This window comes from Sebastes fasciatus, chromosome 21 (genome assembly GCF_043250625.1).
Source record: "Sebastes fasciatus isolate fSebFas1 chromosome 21, fSebFas1.pri, whole genome shotgun sequence".
Classification (NCBI taxonomy): Eukaryota; Metazoa; Chordata; class Actinopteri; order Perciformes; family Sebastidae; genus Sebastes; species Sebastes fasciatus.
In genome coordinates, this window is record NC_133815.1 from 18427186 (window position 1) to 18448058 (window position 20873).

General features: G+C 38.3%; 2 protein-coding genes across 5 annotated transcripts in view; both read right to left on the reverse strand.

Moving 5' to 3' along the window:
* Positions 1-520: 520 nt before the first annotated feature.
* LOC141759342 (ras-related protein Rab-18) lies at positions 521-15743 on the reverse strand. The gene is made up of 7 exons (XM_074621334.1): positions 15530-15743; positions 11590-11645; positions 6439-6500; positions 6095-6167; positions 4397-4515; positions 3822-3888; positions 521-3115 (listed from the first exon to the last, which is right to left on the reverse strand). Exons 1-7 carry the CDS (start codon positions 15595-15597, stop codon positions 2946-2948), a joined length of 615 nt encoding a protein of 204 aa, XP_074477435.1. The 5' UTR covers positions 15598-15743; the 3' UTR covers positions 521-2945.
* A 1164-nt stretch (positions 15744-16907) lies between these two features.
* The window catches only part of LOC141759303 (integrin beta-1-like), a 34758-nt gene continuing 30792 nt past the window's right edge, over positions 16908-20873 (reverse strand). For 2 of the 4 annotated variants that reach the window (XM_074621268.1, XM_074621266.1), the window contains exons 16-17: positions 18964-19041; positions 16908-18469 (exon numbers count right to left, since the gene is read on the reverse strand). In XM_074621268.1, the coding sequence (XP_074477369.1) occupies positions 18964-19041 (78 nt within the window). In that variant the 3' untranslated portion in view covers positions 16908-18469. The remainder of the gene's footprint in view (positions 18470-18963; positions 19042-20873) is intronic. The other 2 variants (XM_074621269.1, XM_074621267.1) reach the window with 1 other exon arrangement.

The following is a 20873-nucleotide window of genomic DNA, read 5'->3' on the forward strand; positions in this document are numbered from 1 at the left end:
CTCAGCACATGGTTGGACCACATGAAGGCATCACTACGCCGTATGCCTCCGTTGTTGTTTGACTGAGACATATTTCCAGACGGCTGCCTGGACCGCGGCAGGAGATGAGGGATATGCTACGAGGGAAGAGTCCTCGCTCTCGCTGCCAGGCCCGACCCTTTCATAATCGCCCAGGAATTATGCACATCCCAGTTAAAGCACTGGTAGAGTGAGTTACGGCTGCGGTGGTGTTTCCTGAGAAGGCTGCCAAAAAGATGATTTAGATAGATCACACGTCTGGGGTCTGAGGGTTCCTCGGACACTGTTTAAACACAAGTCTTTATTCTGAGGACAGAGGAATGTGAAGGGCGCGGAGTGAAAAACCCATCACCTAACAGTGACATTTCCAACATGGCAACCGTGACGGCAACATTATTGGTCATTGCTGAGGACTTAGACAGTAGAGCGATTACTAAAAAAGACCTGGCTCTTAGAGTTGCAGATGTTACAGCTTAGAGTTGCATTAACATCAACACAAGAATTCGCTTAAAAAAGAAGTTTATTGAGTTTAATACATCGGGCGGTTTGTAGTGAAATATGCATACATTCAGCATTACAATTCATACAGGAATTCTCCCACCAAATTCCTAAAATACACACAATTTACAACATATTTCTGAAGACAAAATAAGACAGCTATACCAGTTAAATAAGTAAAAGCCTACTTCCTTTTTGTTTAATCATACCATTTAAATTCCAATGGTATGCAATGTTTTATTTTCAGCTAAATATAAGTTAAAGTATTTATAGTAAATAGCCTCTGGAAGCCATTCACTGGACAAACAAACAAATAAATGGCACACAAGAGTTTCCCATGCAATTAAAAATAGATTTAAAAAAATTTAATTTGTGATAAGACATGCTTGAGTCCATGTCATTTTCACCATCCCTGTTACACGATCTCAGAACTACATTTCCCAGAACACACGCCAGCACTCGAATACTACAAACATGGCCAGAAGGCAGGGGCACAGTACGTTTATAACCGCTTCTCGGATACCAACACAGAGATAGGAGTACTGTGAAATCCATTAGCAATGTGGAGCGCACAGCTTTTTCTTTGATTTTCCAAATTCAGTGGAAACACCCTCATGACTCACGGCCCTGTCTAATATTGAACACTTTTCCTTTGTCTCTGTCCAGTCAAAGGGATCTATGTGAAAAAACATGGTAGTGCTAGTGTTATTACTGATATTATCTGTCTGAGTGAGGGAGTGCCAGTAGGTCGCACTCCATTAAAGCAACTCGTTACAACAAAGGCGTGCAATTTTAAGAGGTTCCCTCTTCTTCGGCACCCAGTGGAAAGCTCGCTGGTGCCAATCTCTTTGATTTATGTACTCTTCAAAAACACACCAAAAAGTTTGAAGTCCAAGTCAATAAAAGTAGTAAAACGTCATTCCAGACAGTTGGTAACTCTATTATATTCTGAAGAAATGAGGCAGTTGTGTGGACAACAGAGACACATGATCTGAGCCTTTAACTGAGAGACAGAATACAAGATGTCTTGGCCTGATAAGCTTCTCCATAAGCAGCGCACTGTTCATAGAGTCTGGGGGCAGGATGGGGATCAAGCACAGGACAGAGAAGGGGAAAGACAAATAGCGGAGGAAAGTCAGGCCCTGCATTGATACGGATGTGCTTATTATAAGGCAAGGTGCTCCGAGGACAATAAGCATGCTGGAGACGAGAAAGAACCCTTGGTCAAAACCGTTTTTTCCATTCTCATAATCATACTTAAGACATTTCGCCATATGCTTGACAAACTTTGGTTATACTTTTGGACTCGTTTCACTTCACTGCTATATTTAAATTTGGGCTGTCAAAGTTAAACCATAATAACGCATAATCGTTTTAACGGCACTAATTTCTTTAACGGATTAACGCAATCGATCTTTCGGAGGTTGTAGCGGGCTCAGTTTTAATGCTAGAGTGAAGATACTAGCCTCATCAACCATGTCATACTAGCTTGTTGCGAAGGAGGCTAAATAACGCTCCAAATTTGCGCTAAATTTTGGCGAGGAAAACCTGTCATGGCCATTTTCAAAGGGGTCCCTTGACCTCTGACGTCTAGATATGTGAATGAAAATGGGTTCTATGGGTACCCACGAGTCTCCCCTTTACAGACATGCCCACTTTATGATAATCACATGCAGTTTGGGGCAAGACATAGTCAAGTCAGCACACTGACAGCTGTTGTTGCCTGTTGGGCTTGAGTTTGCCATGTTATGATTTTAGCATATTTTTTATGCTAAATGCAGTACCTGTGAGGGTTTCCGGGCAATATTTGTCATTGTTTTGTGTTAATTGATTTCCAATAATAAAAGGTATGCATACATTTGCATAAAGCAGCATATTTGTCCACTCCCATGTTGAAGAGAGTATTAAATACTTGACAAATCTCCCTTTTAAGGTACATTTTGAACAGATAAAAAAATGTGCAATTAATTTGCGATTAATTATGGACAATCATGCATTAATCGCGATTAAATATTTGAAGGGAATAACGACAGCCCTAATTTAAATCATATGTATGAGGTGAGAATTATTAATATTTTGACCAAGGGTCCAAAACTGCAAAAAACTGAAACTTAAAACAAAACAGAGTGAAAAAAAATCACTTAAATTCCATTAGGAGGAAGGCTGAGCTGCATTTGCATTTTAGCGCAGCGTTATTATAAAGTGTGCAAAAAGTAGTGCGTGTGTGTGTGTGTGTACGGTCAACCCTGACAGCTTAGCGGAGGGGAGACAGTCGGACCTCCACTGCCTTCATGTCTGAGGAGGGAGCTCAGCTCAGGACAGCACACAATGGGAGGGTGGTGGGCAGGTTGTTCTTTCAAGAGTGTATGTTTGTGTGGCACTGTGTGTGATATTCACATGTATGTTTGAATGTGTTTGTGTTTGTGTGTTTAAACCAGAGAGCAGTAGCCGCCGCAGCTACCGCCTCCCGCGTCTTCGTCGGTGAGCTGGACTCCTCGGCCGTGGCTCTCACTCTGCCACAAACCGGGCGTCTGGATGATCTTCTCCACCAGCTCCTCAAACGCACACTGAACGCCGTCCCTGGTCTTGGCACTCGCCTCTGGAAGAACAGAGTGAAGAGGGGAAAAATAAAGGAAGAAAGATGAAACGGATACAGAGGAGAGGAAAAACAAGAGAAAAAGAGGTGGAGGAGAAAAAAAGAAGATGAGTTACAGATACAACAACTGTTAATGTCTGCATCTTGATGTCATCATCTGCTGGGCTCTCAGAGTGGAGGGATGGAAAATGTCTCAACAATAACTGTCAACCCCCAGACACTAATAGTGAACCATAGGAGGTTATTAGGGGACATAGTCAACACCTGCTCCGCAGCATGACGATATCCAGAAACATTATAATAACAATAACCATAGAATGAAGAAATCAATCTTATTTAAAAAGCCAAATCCCAATTAATATATTAAGAGGAACTTGGAAAGATCAGAGTGAAATATTTCCATTTCAACAATCATTTTTTTTTAAATAGCATTTTTCAGTACTGGATGAAGATTTAAAAAAAAAAAAAACTAGGTGTTTAACTTGTGCAAGTCACTCAACTCTTTTAAGTCGTCCTTTACTGACAAATCTGAAAAATAGAAGTACGAGTAGTAGTAAGATGATATATGAAGCCTGTTTTATTAATAGAACTATGCAAGCATTCCTCAGCAAGTATGATAGTTATTTCAAAAGCGGTTTCCCCTGTGTAATAGTCTGCTGTAACTCATGCCCAGCAGGTCTTTGTAGAGCAGGGAATCCTCCTGACTTACCTATAAAAAGCATGGAATGTTTTCTTGCAAACTTCAGCCCTTCGGCCCGGTCTAGCTCGTGGTTTTCCTAAAACAAAAGAGAGGTAATGGCTTATTTGAGGTCTGCCGGGCGCAGCTGTCAGCTACTGTGGTCATCACAGGGCAGCAAGGGAAAAGTGATTTTCACAGACAAAGAACAGGACACAATAAATTCATAATGCTCTACTTAGTGGGCATTTTTATCCCTGCTGACTGATTCTGGTATCCTGGTAGAGGACCAGCTGCCAAAAATATGAAAGTGGGTCTGCCACGGTTATTTAGCTCTGTAATTTGTCAAATGGCTTTACTGTAAGCTGATTTTACTTATTTTTGGCAATTTATTTTCCTCTTCTGTGGAATATATGTCTATATAAAGTTACTGTACATTGCTGTTTTTGCATCTCCAGATACAGAAAAACTATTTTAAAATGTATCAAAAAAAAAATTTCCTATGTACTATGACAAACTGAATTTAAAGATCCTAATGTACTGCTCCTCTCTAATCTCAACCTGAGTTGGAACACAAACATAAGATACAGAGCCACAAACGCACTCACCTTATCGATTTTGTTTCCCACAAGCATTTTGACGAGGTCGTTCCTTGTACAGTACGTCTCGAGCTCATTGAGCCAGTTGTCAAGCTTGGTAAAGGTTTCCCGTCGTGTGACGTCGTACACTGTGCCAAACAAAATGAACAAGACATGCTCAGAGTGAAGGCAAATACGTGCACATGCACGTTTCCTAGGTCTCAAGTAAGACTGGGGGAAAGGCGATTTTTCCATCTCTGAACCCATGATACAAACGGAGGACAATTTTGCAGCATGGGGATAATTATATCAGCACAATCATGGTACTGTCTTGCATTAATACTATTGTAATGTGCACATACATGACCTAATAGGAAGACTGTGTGAGCTTAACTTTAAAACAATATTTTCAGGAGTGATGAAGTGAAACAGACCTTGAATTTAAAAACATATTTGATTTTTTTTTAATGAAAAGCACAGACCTAATAACTAGGAATGCACCGATACCAGATCGAACCGATACTGACTCAAATAGCTGGATCATGCATCGGTGACAATGGAGCCGATCTATTCAGTTCAATTCTATGTTTATGTACTATATACATTATATACTGATATTGTAATTCAATTTTTTGACCAATTTGTTGCTGCATTAAAAAGGGTTTGAAGATTTTTTACCAAGTTGTTGGTGTACAATTTATTATTTTAATAATAAATAACAATTCAGTGAATTTATATCTATGTATTTATTTGTTACATTTTGTTTTACAAAGTTAGGAATGTGATGTTTAAGTCTAGCCGGATTTAAGTTGCCTTACACATAAAAGAATGATCCCATTCACGTCCACATAGTGAGGCATACAGCTTATTAATTAAACACTGGTTTCATTGGTAATCAGTATCGACCGATACCCAAAACCCGAGTATCGCTATCGGAATCTGGATTGAAAAAGTCAGATCGATGCATCCCTACTAATAGCACTTTACTTCTAATAATCCTGAGTTATTTCAACTTTTGAATAAAGAGAATAATACAACAAATTCAGGTAAAATAAATTACTAAGATAAAATGGTATAAATTAAAAACACATGGTTGACAAAACCAAAGGGACTTCCGATAGTATCACATGGTGAGTTCTCATAATCCCAGTGCTTTAGCAAGGCGCCTTGTGTTTCTATATATCATTAGAGTGGTCAAAAACCATAGGCTGCAGAGGAAGTCTGTTTAAGAGGTTTAACTTAGTTCCTGTGTGTGTGTGTTCATATACATGCTGTACATGCATGTCCCTATGAGGAGTCTGACTTAAGGGTATAAACTAACTTCCAGAGAGTGTGTGTGTGTGCGTGTGTGTGCCTGTGTGTGCATGTGGGTCACAGGATGTAAAGCCATCACTTTCTTTACAACCAGGGGTCGCACACACACACACACACACACACACACACACACACACACACACACACACACACACACACACACACACACACACACACACACACACACACACACACACACACACACACACACACACACACACACACACACACACACACACACACACACACACACACACACACACACACACACACACACACACACACACACACACACACACACACACACACACACACACACACACACACACACACACACACACACACACACACACACACACACACACACACACACACAGGTGCTTGTGCAATGATGGCGTCAACAGCTTGACTTACCCAGGATGACTCCCTGGGCACCACGGTAGTAACTAGGCGTCAGGGTTCGGAAGCGCTCCTGTCCTGCGGTGTCCTGCAAAACACAACCAGCTCAGCGCTACTGGACACACTCGCAGGAAAAACTAGTGGCTCAAACAAAGAAAACCAGCATAGATATGGACATAAACAACAAGGCTGACTCCTCTGTGTCGAGCATGTAGGCAGAAAATGGTGTTACATAAGCGCCATCTTCTGGGCAATTGAAGGAATAGACAGAATGGAGTCATGGAGGAGTTTGTTAGTTAATCTATCTACTCTTTGAGTGTTACAGAGTTAACAAAGGGTGAACAGAGTTTGTCACTTACCCATATTGCCAGCTTTGCCTTGTTACCGTCCACGGTAATAGTCTTCACTTTGAAGTCAACACCTAGACAATTGAAAAACCAGTCAGTCACTCATGTTGTCATGATGACCTCATCCTGCTTCAGTCCCAATGTGGTAAGTTTTGTCCAATTACTGCCAAGAATAGTATATCACAGCAACAGACTATAATTATTATCGGTGATGAATTGTCAAATCATACCACACATTGTCTCTGAACTTCTGCTAACCCCAGCTTTTCAGACTGGCAACATGCCCGTCCCACGTCCTGTATTTAAATTATGGTGTGACTGTGTTTTCATATCCACCACAAAGGGGACGGTGTGTGGTTTAATGTCCTGAACTGAAACTAATACAGGTCTGTATTAGAAAAATACGGAATAAAAATCCACCACCTGTGAAATGGCTCAGAGAGCCATGATTCACCCGCCGGGTCCCATAGGAAGGGACATTTACATAAAAATAACAATGTTGTCCCATTTCCCCTCGACAAGTAAATCTCCTCTATTGCCTTTGTGCAGTGTCTCGGCGTGCAGAGCGTGCAGTGTCTGGATGACATATCGGCCCGAGCTTTAGCATCCACTGACAGATTTACCAGGGAAATGTACACTTGTGTCGGGCTTGTTTTTACATCTGGGGCTAGGGAGGGGAGTTCAGCTCGGAGCCAAAACAGAGGAGGAGAAATGGGGACATGAAGACAGGCCGAGGATATATGACATGCAGCATGTGTACCACACACAAATATACAGTCTGTTCACACAGTCAATCACAACAACTATCTCTTCCTCGAGTCTGCTTAGAGGCTGTTGCCAGATGCATGCGGAGAGGAGTTTACACTAAACATCTCCCTGAACCTGGACCAGTCTCTCCTGCTTTCTTTCAGTATAAATTCAGACAGGCCTTCCCGGAGAACATGCAGTAACGCATCTGTTTGCAATATCACAACACAACAAGATGCCACTACCGCTGGGAGTCAAGGATGGGCTGATCGCTGCAGGTTCATGGTGGACCACAAAACAGCCCTTCATCGTAGGATATAAATACATGGAGAGCAGCACAACTAGGGCTGGGCAATATGGATAAAATCTTCTATCCCGAATTTGTCATTTCATATAACAATGTGTAACAATATATATCACGATCAGTGTTGGAAATTAACTTTTTTGTCCGACTGCCACTGTGGCTGGTGGATTCCGAAATCTACCAGCAACTCAATAGATTACCATTGTTTTTTTGTCTGGTGAGTGAAGCAAATCTAGCAGTCACTTGCATATTTTACCAGCATTTGGCTGGTGGCTGGTGATGATTTCCAACCCTGATCACGATACAGCATGTTTTCTGGTAATTCAATAAATAAATAAATAAATAGTCTATATGAAATAACCACATGGTAAAGCCTATTTTGTATACTCCTGTGTGAATTAAACACTTCACAAATGAAAAGTGCTGAGTATTTTCTCATTTTAAGAACTGTGCAAAAATGCAAATGCAAAATGAACATAACAATTTTAAGTGAAATTATAGAGCAAAAAGAAATAAATATAGGCCTAGCCTTTATAGCGATATAGAAAAATATATATGCTAGACATTTTTATATTATTTTGACGATATATATCGTCATATTGCCCAGCCCTAATCACAACACGGCGACATGGTAAGTCAACGTTATCCTGTATTGTCCCTCTTTCACCTTTTGTAATGACTGTACCCAGAAATAACTAGTTGATAAGTTTATCAATGAAAGTATCATGACAGCAGGCCTGCTCACCTGTCTGCTGATCATCTGTAACCTCATAAAGACCGAAAGATGAAAAGATACATACTACTGTTTATTCACAATAAACAACGTTGAACGGTAGTACACCTATTGAGTATGTAGTGCATAGTATGCGATTTCGTACGACGCCCTAGAGTGATGGCCATTTTCAAAGAAGTCCCTTGACCTCTGACCTCCAGATATGTGAATGAAAATGGGTTCTATGGGTACCCACGAGGCTCCCCTTTACAGACATGCCCACAAACAAATAACCACATGCAGTTTGGGGCAAGTCATAGTCAAGTCAGCACACAGACACACTGACAGCTGTTGTTGCCTGTTGGGCTGCATGTCATGTTATAATGTGAGCATATTTTTTATGCTAAATGCAGTACCTGTGAGCGTCTCTGGACAATATTTGTCATTGTTTTGTGTTGTTAATTGATTTCCAATAACAAATATGTACATGCATTTGCATAAAGAAAGCATATTTGCCCACTCCCATGTTGATAAGAGTATTAAATACTTGACAAATCTCCCTTTAAGGTACATTTTGAAAGATAAAAAATGTGCGATTAATTTGCAATTAATCACGATTAACTATGGACAATCATGCGATTAATCGCGATTAAATATTTTAATCGATTGACAGCCCGAATGAAAATACATTAATTAGAGAGAATAAGATCAACTAATGCCGGATTAAATGTAATTTCTGTCTGAATGAGGGAACTTGAGTCAATGAGGGAGGCTTAACTCCAATAAAGACATCTGTTTGGCAAAGATTCCCAGCTGGCCAAGTAAAACAGCAGAGATCCATGCCTTGACCTTGAAGAAAAAAAGTGTTGTAACTGTTTCAACCTCTCCTGGAATCTGTGCTTTTAGTTGCTTTAACAAAGACAGCATTGTGAGCTACCAGCTCTTCACAAAATCACATTAGTTAGGGTAGAAATTCTACATCCAAACGCATCAGTAAGATTATAAATCTTGAGTTGTTGAATGCTTTAATGAACATAAGCACATTAAGGTAGTTACAGCATCAAGGCCACTTGAAAATATAGCAGGTGTGTCCTTGGTGCATTGAATGATTCATACTGTTAAAAGAAGCTGATACCATTTGCAGATCTAGCAGAATTTGGAAAAACCTCCACTTAATTACCAAATAATGTACCACTAAGTTCACAATTTCATCGGATAAGATGGATAGCCTGGTCTGCAGCAGGATTTCTTTTCCAAACTCCTCATTAACTTTTAAATAAATCAAACAGTTTTGTGGCTGTGAGGTATCGTGGTAACTTTTGCTTCCAGCATTGCATTCCTATAGCAGAGCTCCTAACGAGCCAAATTTGGAAATTTGGCCAGCTTGACTTTGATTCCAGTATACATTTCTTTTAACTTAATTTCTGATTTAAATTATTTGCAATAAATACCGGGTGTGTAATTGACACAATAAGCGAGCGTGGTGATTGAGCCAAGTCTGGTCCTTGAGCAGATTACAAGGGTTCTGTCATTTTGTGGATTGTTGTTCAGTACAATACAAAATATCTGCCAGCAGACGCCAGCAGAGCCTACAGACTAAGAGACAGAATGAACAACAGTTTATGTCTATTTATTTTATTGAAAGTGGTAGCCATTGTTGTCTACAGTAGTAGTCATTTATAGTTCTTAGAAACTCCCAACTCCAGACATTATACTGGCCAGCACACGTATTCTGACAGATCTTATGAGCTTTCTCTGCCAATCATTGGCACTAGCATTTGGTGTACAGTCTGACTGCTGTGATATTAACAGAGCTTCAGGGATATTCTGATCTACTATTGTTTACAAAATGTACAATGTACTATATTAAATAGATTTTTTATTAGGTACAACTATACAATCAACACATATTCTACCTTTATGAAGCAGAATCACCTGGTTTTTTTCTACTTTCAGAGGTGTTCATTTAACTATGTGTTATCATTGAGGCTGTAAATAGTGGTGGCGTTGTGCTGGACTGCATTATGTTGAAATGTGTTTCTAATATCCCCCCATGTTTGTAAATGGGGTTGGCAAAACATTAGAAACACCTCTCAATATAATGCAGTCCAGTTCAACACCACTTTTAACTACAACCCCAATAATAAACATATAGTGAAATTAAAATCTCTCTGACGGTGTCAATCAAAACTGAACCTTATTATCTTTGTAAAGGTAGAATTTATGGCTCAGCTGTTGTATTGGATTACATTATATTGTACAGGTGTACCTAATAAAGTGACCACTCACTTGTGTATATTTATATGCATTTTCTACTTATTGGGTGAACTTGCGCTTACAACGATCTTTACCTTCAATATATTTTGTCCATTCTTACATACGTGGGTATCAATATTAATCAATGAGCTATTGCTAATGTGTTTAATATGAGCTGATATGTTTCCTACTACACTACCCATTTCCTAGTGCCTTTCATGAGTAACCAATTGCCCCTTTTACACAGAGATTCCACAATACTGCCGTATAGAAGAGCTTTTCTACACTGAACGAAAAAACTGCGGCATAATGCTGCCCCAGTGTGGCATTATAGATAGCATGCTGGCATTACGGAAGCAAAAGAGTTGCGACGTGCAACACAACAGCGTCGGTGTCTAGTGTGTGGGCGTGTAGTCTCGTCATGCCAGCTGTCACTTTTACACAAATGTCGATTTGTCTCTGTTACTACCTCCGCTGCTGGCTTAATGGCGGAACAACTCTTTCCCCCATTCCATGTCCGTACCTTTTATACAGAACAGCGAGGCCGAACAACTGCGCAACATTCCCGCCTTAACCAAGGTGTGTGAAGGAGCTAAAGTGTGTTGCTCATAATCATTAAAATAATTTTTAAATCTTTGTTTGTACTTAACTCCCTTGGGTCTGGGTGTGTACCATTATAGTTTGTGGCTCATATTGAATTCTACTGACAATGGACTTGCAGTTTCCCACAAAACAAAACCTTACTTTTATTTAGGGCTGGGCGATATGGCCAAAATATTCAAAATCGATGTAGGTCATTTTATAGCATGTTTCCTGGTAATTCAATAAATAAATAGTCTATACGAAATAACCACATGGTAAAGCCTATTTTTGTATACTCCTGTGTGAATTAAATACTTGACAAATGGAAAATACTGAGTATTTTCTCATTTTAAGAACTTGAGAGCAAAATGAACATAACAGTTTTAAGTGAAATTATAGAGTTAAAAGAAACAAATATAGGCCTAGCCTATATCGCGATAAACAATATAGAAAAAAATATACAAAATAGACATTTTTATATCGTTTTGGCGACATATATCGTCATATTCCCAGCTCTACTTTCATTTTACCATTTCATTAAATGAGCTCATGTGTTACTCACCTATTGTTGCCGCTTGCTCTGGGTCAAATGTGTCATCTGTGAATCTCAAGAGGAGGCTGTCGACAGAAGAAGGAAATAATTAGATTAAGACTCATTATGAATCATTAACAAACACAGCAGTAATTCTAATCCAGAGGTTGAGCTAGCTTTTGGGATCAGGTTTCTATTCGCTTTGTTCACACAACCTGTCCCGCGACACCAGACTTATCGAATTCTGCATCTCTATCCCTTTCTATTGATCTCTTTGTCCTTCACTTGCATTACGCGTGCAAGCTCCAGATGATGTCACCGTTAGATTGCAGTCAGGAGGACAGGGTTCATTTCTTAACTATGACTAATCAAGTGCAAAGGCCTTAATCACGGCGCTGATGATGGGGATAAGCGGACTCCTTTCCCTTGACCCAAGCATAATTCTCTTATTTTTCCTCATGGGCCATCAGGAGGGATCCTGGAGCAATGAGTGTTTTATTGTTGGAGGTTCCATACAGCTGATGAACTATGCTCAGAGACAGCCAAGATAGAAATGTGTTCTGCATAGGTCATTTGTTCAGGTAAAATGAAACTTGTGTATTCCTTGCCAGGCAGACATCTCCCTGGTGATTTAAGGGCTTCTACAGATTGCAGGGAAACAAATTAAATATCTGTATGCAATTCAAAAATTAGTCCAGTCAGTGTACCTACTTGACAACAGCACAGCTGGCTCAGGATAATTCAAATAATGACATTCGAAACTAATCATAGTCTGTATTCGTTTATTGTATTAAGCAAAAGCCTATTTAATAATAATACGAAATTGCGTTCTGGAAACAACGCCCTTGGCCTCAATGATGCACTATAGCAGGCAGTGTTCAGACCAGCTGGCCACAAAACTCTTCTGTTTTCTGGAATATAAGCAAACCTAGGTCTATGTTATGGTGTTGGCGTAAACTCAGTCCCTCCTCTGTGAGCTGCCATCACAGTAAGCAAACTACCAGAACTACTGGCGAGAATGTGAAATAGAAAGAAAAAAAGACATTTCTACCGTAAGACTAAAACAGGCATAGACCCAAGATTCAAATTATGGCTGTATGTCAAAAAATGTCTTCATAGGATAATGCCAAAAAAGTGAATAAGAATTAAAAAAAAATAACTGACAATAGAGTAGGGGTGGGGAAAAAATAGATTCACCCATGTATCACGATTGTTTTATTTTACGATTTTTAAATAGATTTTTTAATGCCAGAATCAATATATTTGTCTCATTTGAGTCTATGCGGAGGTATAAGGAAGTTATTGCTTTTATTGTTGTAGTTTGAGTAACGTGACATCATATCCGTCTGTATCTGTCACCAAAACAAACCTCAGTGAGCCGAAATGACAAAGCAGAAAATTGCGGAGCATCTGCGTGAATACAACCTGCACCCTGACATTTTAAATCCAAACTCTCATCTCTGTGGTCAAATCAGCCGACGCTACAACTGTAGTGCACCCATATACTGACATTTATGTTAAATGCATTCAAACTCCACGGACGGAGCTGACGGGAGAGCTAGCAACGGACTCGGGAGAGTTTGCGGAAGTATACATGTGTGACTACGTCCGGTTTTCTAAATAATGTGTTAACAAAGGGAACTGTATATACAAAACACATATATGGAAATAAGATTGATTGGATTATATTCACCAGAAGTATAAAACATTACACGTCCCTTATAAATTAAAAAGAAAATACTGTTAATTTGAGGGAAATATCTTTATTCTTTGATTTTTGGGTTGCTGGAAAAGAATTTATAAATTACTACATACTACTGACTACATACATGCTGAGAATCAAACGTTTTTACTGTATTAATTCAATTCATTTTCCAAAATAAAAGTCCCTAAAAGTGTATAATTCAACTTTCTTTGGTTAAAAAAGTTCACAAAAATCGCAATAAATTGTAATATCGAATCGCAATACTTAAAAATTGCAATACATATCGAATCGACACCCAAGTATCGTGATAGTATCGAATCGGGAGATAAGTGTGTATCGTCCCAGCCCTACAATAAAGTAATTGCTGTCAACACTACTGTGGAAACATTACTGTTGACATTCTGGGATGTAAAGTGCATGAATTAGTAGAAACACTTGAGATTTTTTACAACCTTCTGGCTGATCCAAAATGAAGGATATTCTTAAATCCCTTTTACATTCGACCCCTTTTTGATCATGTTGAAGATCTCAGTCTTGTGATCACTACACAAAAAGCACTACACCCTTTCGTGGTTCATGTTACGGTTTGTAATTTTGACAACCTGAGGCTTGGTCATCAGTCCGCAGTGAAAGATGAGTTTTTTTTGGCCAGACAGTTCACTTGTCAAGAGGCTTACAACGAAGCTTAAGGCAGCTCATTACCTATGAACCGTGCTATGACTATGGAATGCACGATGATGTACTCGATACCATAGTTTGCAATGTGATGGTTGACGTCTCAGGCTGGCTATCAGGATTCTTTCATGCAGTCTGGACCACAGTCTTGGAGACCAGCAACCCTGACCAAGCTCTCTGTTGGCACACCACACAATATAACCTGCCAGACTAATGTTGGTTAAAACATTATACTCTGCTTTGAATATTAGGCTGATTTGTGGTTGCTAACAAGGACTTCTGATTACCACATAATCAACTGTGTGGTAAAAACTATACAGCACTTTAGTCCCTCTAGAGAGGCCAAGTTTCACTCAAACATGACCTCTTAAATAACAGTAAGCTATTGAGTATAGATTTTGCCTGCTGTGTTCATAATGATGTGTCGATACTTCACTTCTGTCTGGCTCCCTTGTAGGTCTGACCAAGTACCACCCACATACACGCCACGCACACACACACACACACACACACACACACACACACACACACACACACACACACACACACACACACACACACACACACACACACACACACACACACACACACACACACAGTTAGAATTATATGACCTTCGAATTAACATAAAACGTTTTTTTCTCTATTATTATTTACTTATTTATGTATTTATTTATTTACCTCACTTATTATTGTAAGTGTTGGTATTATCATGTAGTATCATGACCTCATCATCATCTTTATTATTATTTATATTATTAATATATATGTGTATGTGTATATACTGTATTATATATATATATATATTTTACTCATTTATTTTCTTTTTGTTTTGTTTTTGCTCCCCCTATGCTCTACACATAAAAGGATGATATCTGTATGTGTGTATATGTATAGATATGTGTGCATGTGTACAGTATATGTGTTTAAGAGTAGATTAATGTCATATATGACCATCTTCATACACACACACATTCTTCAACCTGCTTTTATCCCCTTGTGTTGTGTTTGTTTTTGTACTTTGTTATTTGTCTTTCTCTGTATAATATATTTTGGTCTTTTTATATATATGTCCCTGCACATGTCTTCACTTGTTTTGTAATCACTTTAAAACACAATAATAAAAAAATAATAATGTGTGAACAACTTGATCTGGGACAAGCTAGCTCTACAAATTCAGTAAGTAAGGTTAGAAACAGGGAATGGTTCTTCAGAAGTGATTGCTCAATATGTCTTCACTTATATCTTCTAACACACAGTTGTCCTAGATAACAGCCTGTGACAGCTAACAGCCACGTTGGCTGGTATGAGGTCTTGATTGCAACATCTTCAACCAGCTGTGTCAGAAAACATGATGTCACACTCAGCTACTGCCAGCTAGCTAGCTGAGGTTACAGCCAGCACACCACACGCCTTATTATATCTTATATAGATGGTATTATCTGTTTTCTTATTATTAAAGAAGAAGACAACACAGCAGAGTTTAAAATCTCGCATTGTCTTTGAACCTCTCACCATTTGTCTGGTTGCTAGGCTATCACTAGCTACTGAGCCACGACATCAGTGTCTTAGAGATAACTACCAGCTTACCTGGACTTCCCAACGCCACTTTCTCCTATTATCAAGATCTTCAGCGTCGTTAGTGTGTCTTCTTCCATGTTCCGTGTCCAGTGAGCGGTGTTACTCTGGATAAAAGGCTAAAAACAGCCTGTTAACGCGACGTTGAGGAGTAACTTGCCTTCTTGTTTACAGCTCACAGCAGAGATAGTTGACTTTGGTAAGATGTCTCACTCCAACCATATCCGGTATGCTCTTTTTGGCACTTCCGGTTGGTACATGTACATGAATATCAGATGATATATCTTTATGATTACATAACAAAGCAGACACTATTGTAACACATGAGATGCATTTGTATTTTAATAAATTATTTCTGCACAGTTGTTTAATAACCTATTTCTGAGAAACAGTTTTTTTCCCCCAGGCCATCAGACTCTTAAACAGATAAATCATACAACACTTTTATACATCACAAAAGTGCAATAAACAAGTGCAATACTTCAATCAATGCAATATGTGCAATATAATTTTTTTTTTTTTTAGATGCCTGTGCAATATTTTTATAGTATGCAACCTCTACTATATATTTGCTTCTATAATTACCATATACCAAGTACTTCCTTTATTATTATACTGTATATTATTTGTAAATACACTATAATTCTATTTTTATTTTATTATTATTTATTTATAAATTTAAATTATAATTAAAATAAATTAAAATTTATTATAATTTTTTTTGCTACTTAACTTACTGTTTTCCTAATGGAGCTTCCCAGCAAAAAAGTATTTCACACCACAATGACAATGAATGACAATAAACATCTTGAATCTTGAAATAACTAGAATATGTGTGATTTACTTTGTAATGGGACAAAATTGCAATCCATCATGTGTCTACCAGTGTTGCTTAACATCAGTAAAAAAAAAATCATTTAATTGTTTTTTTCACACATTCCAAATTTTTTTGTTATAACTAAATTCATTACAAACGGTTACATACTTACTGTGCATAAAGTTAATGCCTTTTAACTATTGCTATTATTATATTTTAATAATACAAAAACCTTTTTTAAAGGATCAAAGCTCGGCATGCGAGCTCTCCCAGTAAAATAAGTAGGTTTTATTTCTTCTTTATAAAGTTGACTCAAAGATAATGGGCTGATGTATGTCCAGATTGTCTCCATCTTTCTCGCTGGTTTGACTTAACATTTCCTTGAACAGGATTTTGTTTTGGTAATAGGACTGAGAAAAATGCAACCATCTTCCATTCAGAAACCTTGTTAAAAAAATGGCTTGAGATTGACCATTATTACACATTTTGAATAGTTAAATGTGTTTGTTATTAGATACAGTGCTGAAAAAAAGATAACAAGTAAGTAGTTGGCCACATAAGAAAGACACACAGTTTTTGTACATTATTTAATAAATAACTCAAACAGCATTGGGAGAGAACATGGTATTGAAATAAAAGGCACTTTGAAAACAATACTGTAAAGGCTTGTGTGTGGTACTTCATTTGGGTGTGAAAGCATTTCAGAGGTGATTCATGTGATGTCTGAACAAATACACTTGTTTCAGTCCTACAATCTAAAAAAAAGAGAGAAGTAACTAACGGAATTGACACACACAAATGAGTTCACCAGTTCACGGAACAAGCTAACATAAAACGGATTTTTGGCGTACTTGACAAGAGCACAGGAAAGGACCTGAGAATGAGTAATAAAGTTACTGCAGTTAGCAAGTACAACAATATTTCGATAGTTAAAGGTGCAGTGTGTAGGATCTGGCGGCATAAACTTCTTCCATGTGCCAAGCGTGTAGGAGAACTACGGTGGTCAACGCGATGCACAAAAATGCAAAAGGCCCTATCTAGAGCCAGTGTTTGGTTTGTCCGTTCTGGGCTACTGTAGAAACACGGCGGACTCCGTGGAGAGGACCTGCTCCGTATGTAGATATAAACGGCTCATTCTAAGTTAACGAAAACACAACGATTCTTAGTTTCAGGTGATTGTACACTATGAAAACATAATTATTAATATTCCATTTCTGCCAATAGATCCTCTTAAATGCTACACACTGTTCCTTTAAATTGCAACTTGTATCATAACTATACAAATCATTGATTGTTCAACATAACCACACGTTTATAATTTTAACAAGTGGTATACAGTCCCTTTGTGATAGTATATCAACAATTCAAATAATGATAGTTGATATTAATCTTCATCTGTATTCACTCCTTTAGAATAAACAACAGTTCTCAATAAGAGTGCAATAAAATGTGTTTCTGAGCTGCAGTTCAAAACTACATTTACAACCACTGCAAAATCTACTGTGATTCAACACAATTGTCCAATCTTAGTGAAATATTATTCAATACCTCCTATTGCAGTTGCTTTCTATATATACACACACACATTGACATTATGTGCTGCTATTGCTGACAATTTACATATTAAACTCAGGTCCTGTCTGGGACACACAGAGACACACACAGGAAGTCAGTGCACAGAGAGAGACGAGAGGACAGAAAGGTGAAAAAGAGACAGAAGCTGAGGGATTCTTGTACATATATTGTATATCCATAGTGTCCACATTGTGTTGTTAAAAAAAACTGCTAAATCCTCTGCCCATACCAGTCCTGTGGCAGGAAAAAAAACACTTTCTTGCAACTTAAAAGTATATACACATACTGTATACTGTACATCTAAAATACAACAAATGCATATAAATTGTAAGTGTTAGTAAAAATACAGATGCAGTGGCAGCGTGGTACATCATAAATGTAAAGCAACAAGAAGAAATGACACCGCAGGTTCCCCCCCAGAGACCCCAAACCTGCGGTAAATACTGCAGTTGTCAGATACTTGATAGCAGAGTTCATTGAAAACTACCACGCCATCATTTTCCTTCATATTTGGGATTGACCACAGTCGTGACAGCACTTTTGTAGATGGGATTTTCACCCTGGAAAGCAAAAAAATTGAAGTTACAATCACGTTATTACTCAGTCAGGCAATATGCAACGGTTTTGTTAGATTTTCTGACATGTTCATCAAATCACACAGAAACAACTGGGTTCCCATTAAGGCTTAATTTCCTGTACATGTCATTTATTTAGATCACACTTAGCACACAGTCATGCCTTTGTGACAACTTTCCAAACATGTACGTAACATACTCACCAGACGAGGTTTCGGTATTTGTGCCCTGAAGACACTTAACCTCAAACACTGAACACGTTCTGTGAGTTTCCAGCTGTTTTGATTGTCACAGCACACTCATGCACACTCATTGAGTAATATTTCTCTTCCCAAGGTTCCACTTGGCTATAACTTTACTTGATGTTGATGGTTTAAAAGACAGGTGAAAATAAAGAAAAAGTAGATACTGAGTGAAATCAAGACACGCATGAACAGCCCGTGCAGGAAAATGACGTGGAAAGGAAAAGAAATACAAACTTAAAGGGCCTCAGCTTTACGTCCATAGCGCGGGTTCTGGAACTGATTGATAGGACTCTTGTATATGGGGTTGTCTTGCTACAGGTTGAGAATGAGGACAGAGTAGAGTTCAGCAGGAAAACATAGAACAACAACACAGAAAAAGAATAAAAAAGGCAGTATAAAAGGAGAAAAGCATGACAAAAGTGCAGTGAAAGTGATGAAAGGAGGACAATGCGAGAAATAGAAGGCAAGAGAGAAGTATATAATCTGGATAAAACAATGTGTTTTTTAACCTTGATCGTAATCAAAATGTCGACTGTGTGCACTTTATAATTAAAGATCTTATTGATAACACTTTTATGCAGACAAATATTAAAAAAATAATAATAATACATCAACAGATCTTTTAAAAAGGTGCCAAATAAAAGTATGGCTTTTCCTAAAAAAAAAAATTATTATGACTTTGAATTAATCATTTTAAAAATTTTGGCGGGTCCAAAATGAATGTTTTGTTTATCTCTGTGGAAGATATCTGACGTTTGGTTCCCACTTCTAAAATGTCTTCTAACAATGTGTGACATCTAGTGGCTGAATGTTATCAATGTTATCAATAGCACCTTTATAGACCTTTTTTTTATTGGAAGCCTTCATTGAGACAATTTGATAAAACATCCCCCAGAGCTTGCCCACTAAAGCACCCCCACTTCAACACTACGCATCACTTTTTGTCTTTTTCTAGGGTATTTTGCTGGTGAACCTGGGGACCTTTATTGCATTCCCCTCTTTCTCCCCTCATTTCTTGTCATATTTCTAATGAATAATAATAATAATAATAATAAGAAGAAAGGCCCAACAATACTTGCTCTAAAGTTCTGCTATTGATTGAAAACAGATCCTAAATAGTATGTTCATGCTGGAGATGAAGGCAGGCTGTATGAATCTTTCCAAAGCTTCCCGACGCAACAGATCCACACTGACACACCTCCCTCTCAGATATAGACCTATACTAAATCATAAAAAATATATATAATAAACAAGAAAAGAAACCTCTGACACAGGTTATATATTTTCTTAAGGCGGAGATATTCTACTTTAAGCAGCTATATTCAATTTAATGTAGTTTTACTGTATGCTATGTAGTCACTCTAAAGCTACATTATGTAGAGAAAATAAACAAAAATATTATAAAAATAAATATTAGATCAGACTTGGTAACAGAAACTCAATAATAAAGGATCACAAGCAAAGAAATGTGATCCAGACATCCCTACATTTGAGTGAGCCCAGTGAAACGAGAACTGCTAATGCTAACAGTCCCTTCAAACAGAGGCTCTGGCTTTGGGGGTTTAATGAGTTCTTGGGAAGTAGGTCCCACGAAGTCTTTCATTCATGGAGGCTCTACACTGTTACAGACATTATAAACTACTTTTATTATGTAATCTCTGTCCTGCGCCTGTGAAAAACTGTGGATAAAATGCAGGCCCTCGCCTTTCTTTGTTAAAGAGATAAGGAGATATTACTACATTTACTCTAAATCAAACAAGGGCCAACCCTCACAGACTGTTTGACACCTCGATTACATCGAGATCTATTTTTACTTACTAATCAGTTGAGGCTACGGATCAGGATGGTGTGGTTGCAACCATAAAAGAGCATAAGAAGGAGCTCATGCAGTATGGATAGTCAGTCTCTCATTTTTCAAAATTAAAGGGATGCGGAGCCATAGGTTGCCCTGCCCATGATAATAAGTAAGACCCCATCATACTTATCAGGAACATCTGCATCATCAAACCCACATGTTCTGCTCTCTGTATGACACAATTCCACCACTAGATGGAGGCAATTCACTGCACATGATGATGTGCTGAAATCCAGTCTCCTGTCATATTGATGTTGGCAGATGATGCTACAGCGGGGAGGAAGCAGGG

Bases quoted from the DNA above. Each gene is read 5' to 3' on its own strand.
- LOC141759342 (XM_074621334.1), bottom strand. From the start codon at position 15,597: ATGGAAGAAGACACACTAACGACGCTGAAGATCTTGATAATAGGAGAA. The intron at 11,646-15,529 runs GTAAGCTGGTAG...TTCTGTCGACAG, and splicing joins AGTGGCGTTGGGAAGTCCAG to CCTCCTCTTGAGATTCACAG. The intron at 3,116-3,821 runs GTAAGTCAGGAG...CTGTTCTTCCAG, and splicing joins ACATTCCATGCTTTTTATAG to AGGCGAGTGCCAAGACCAGG.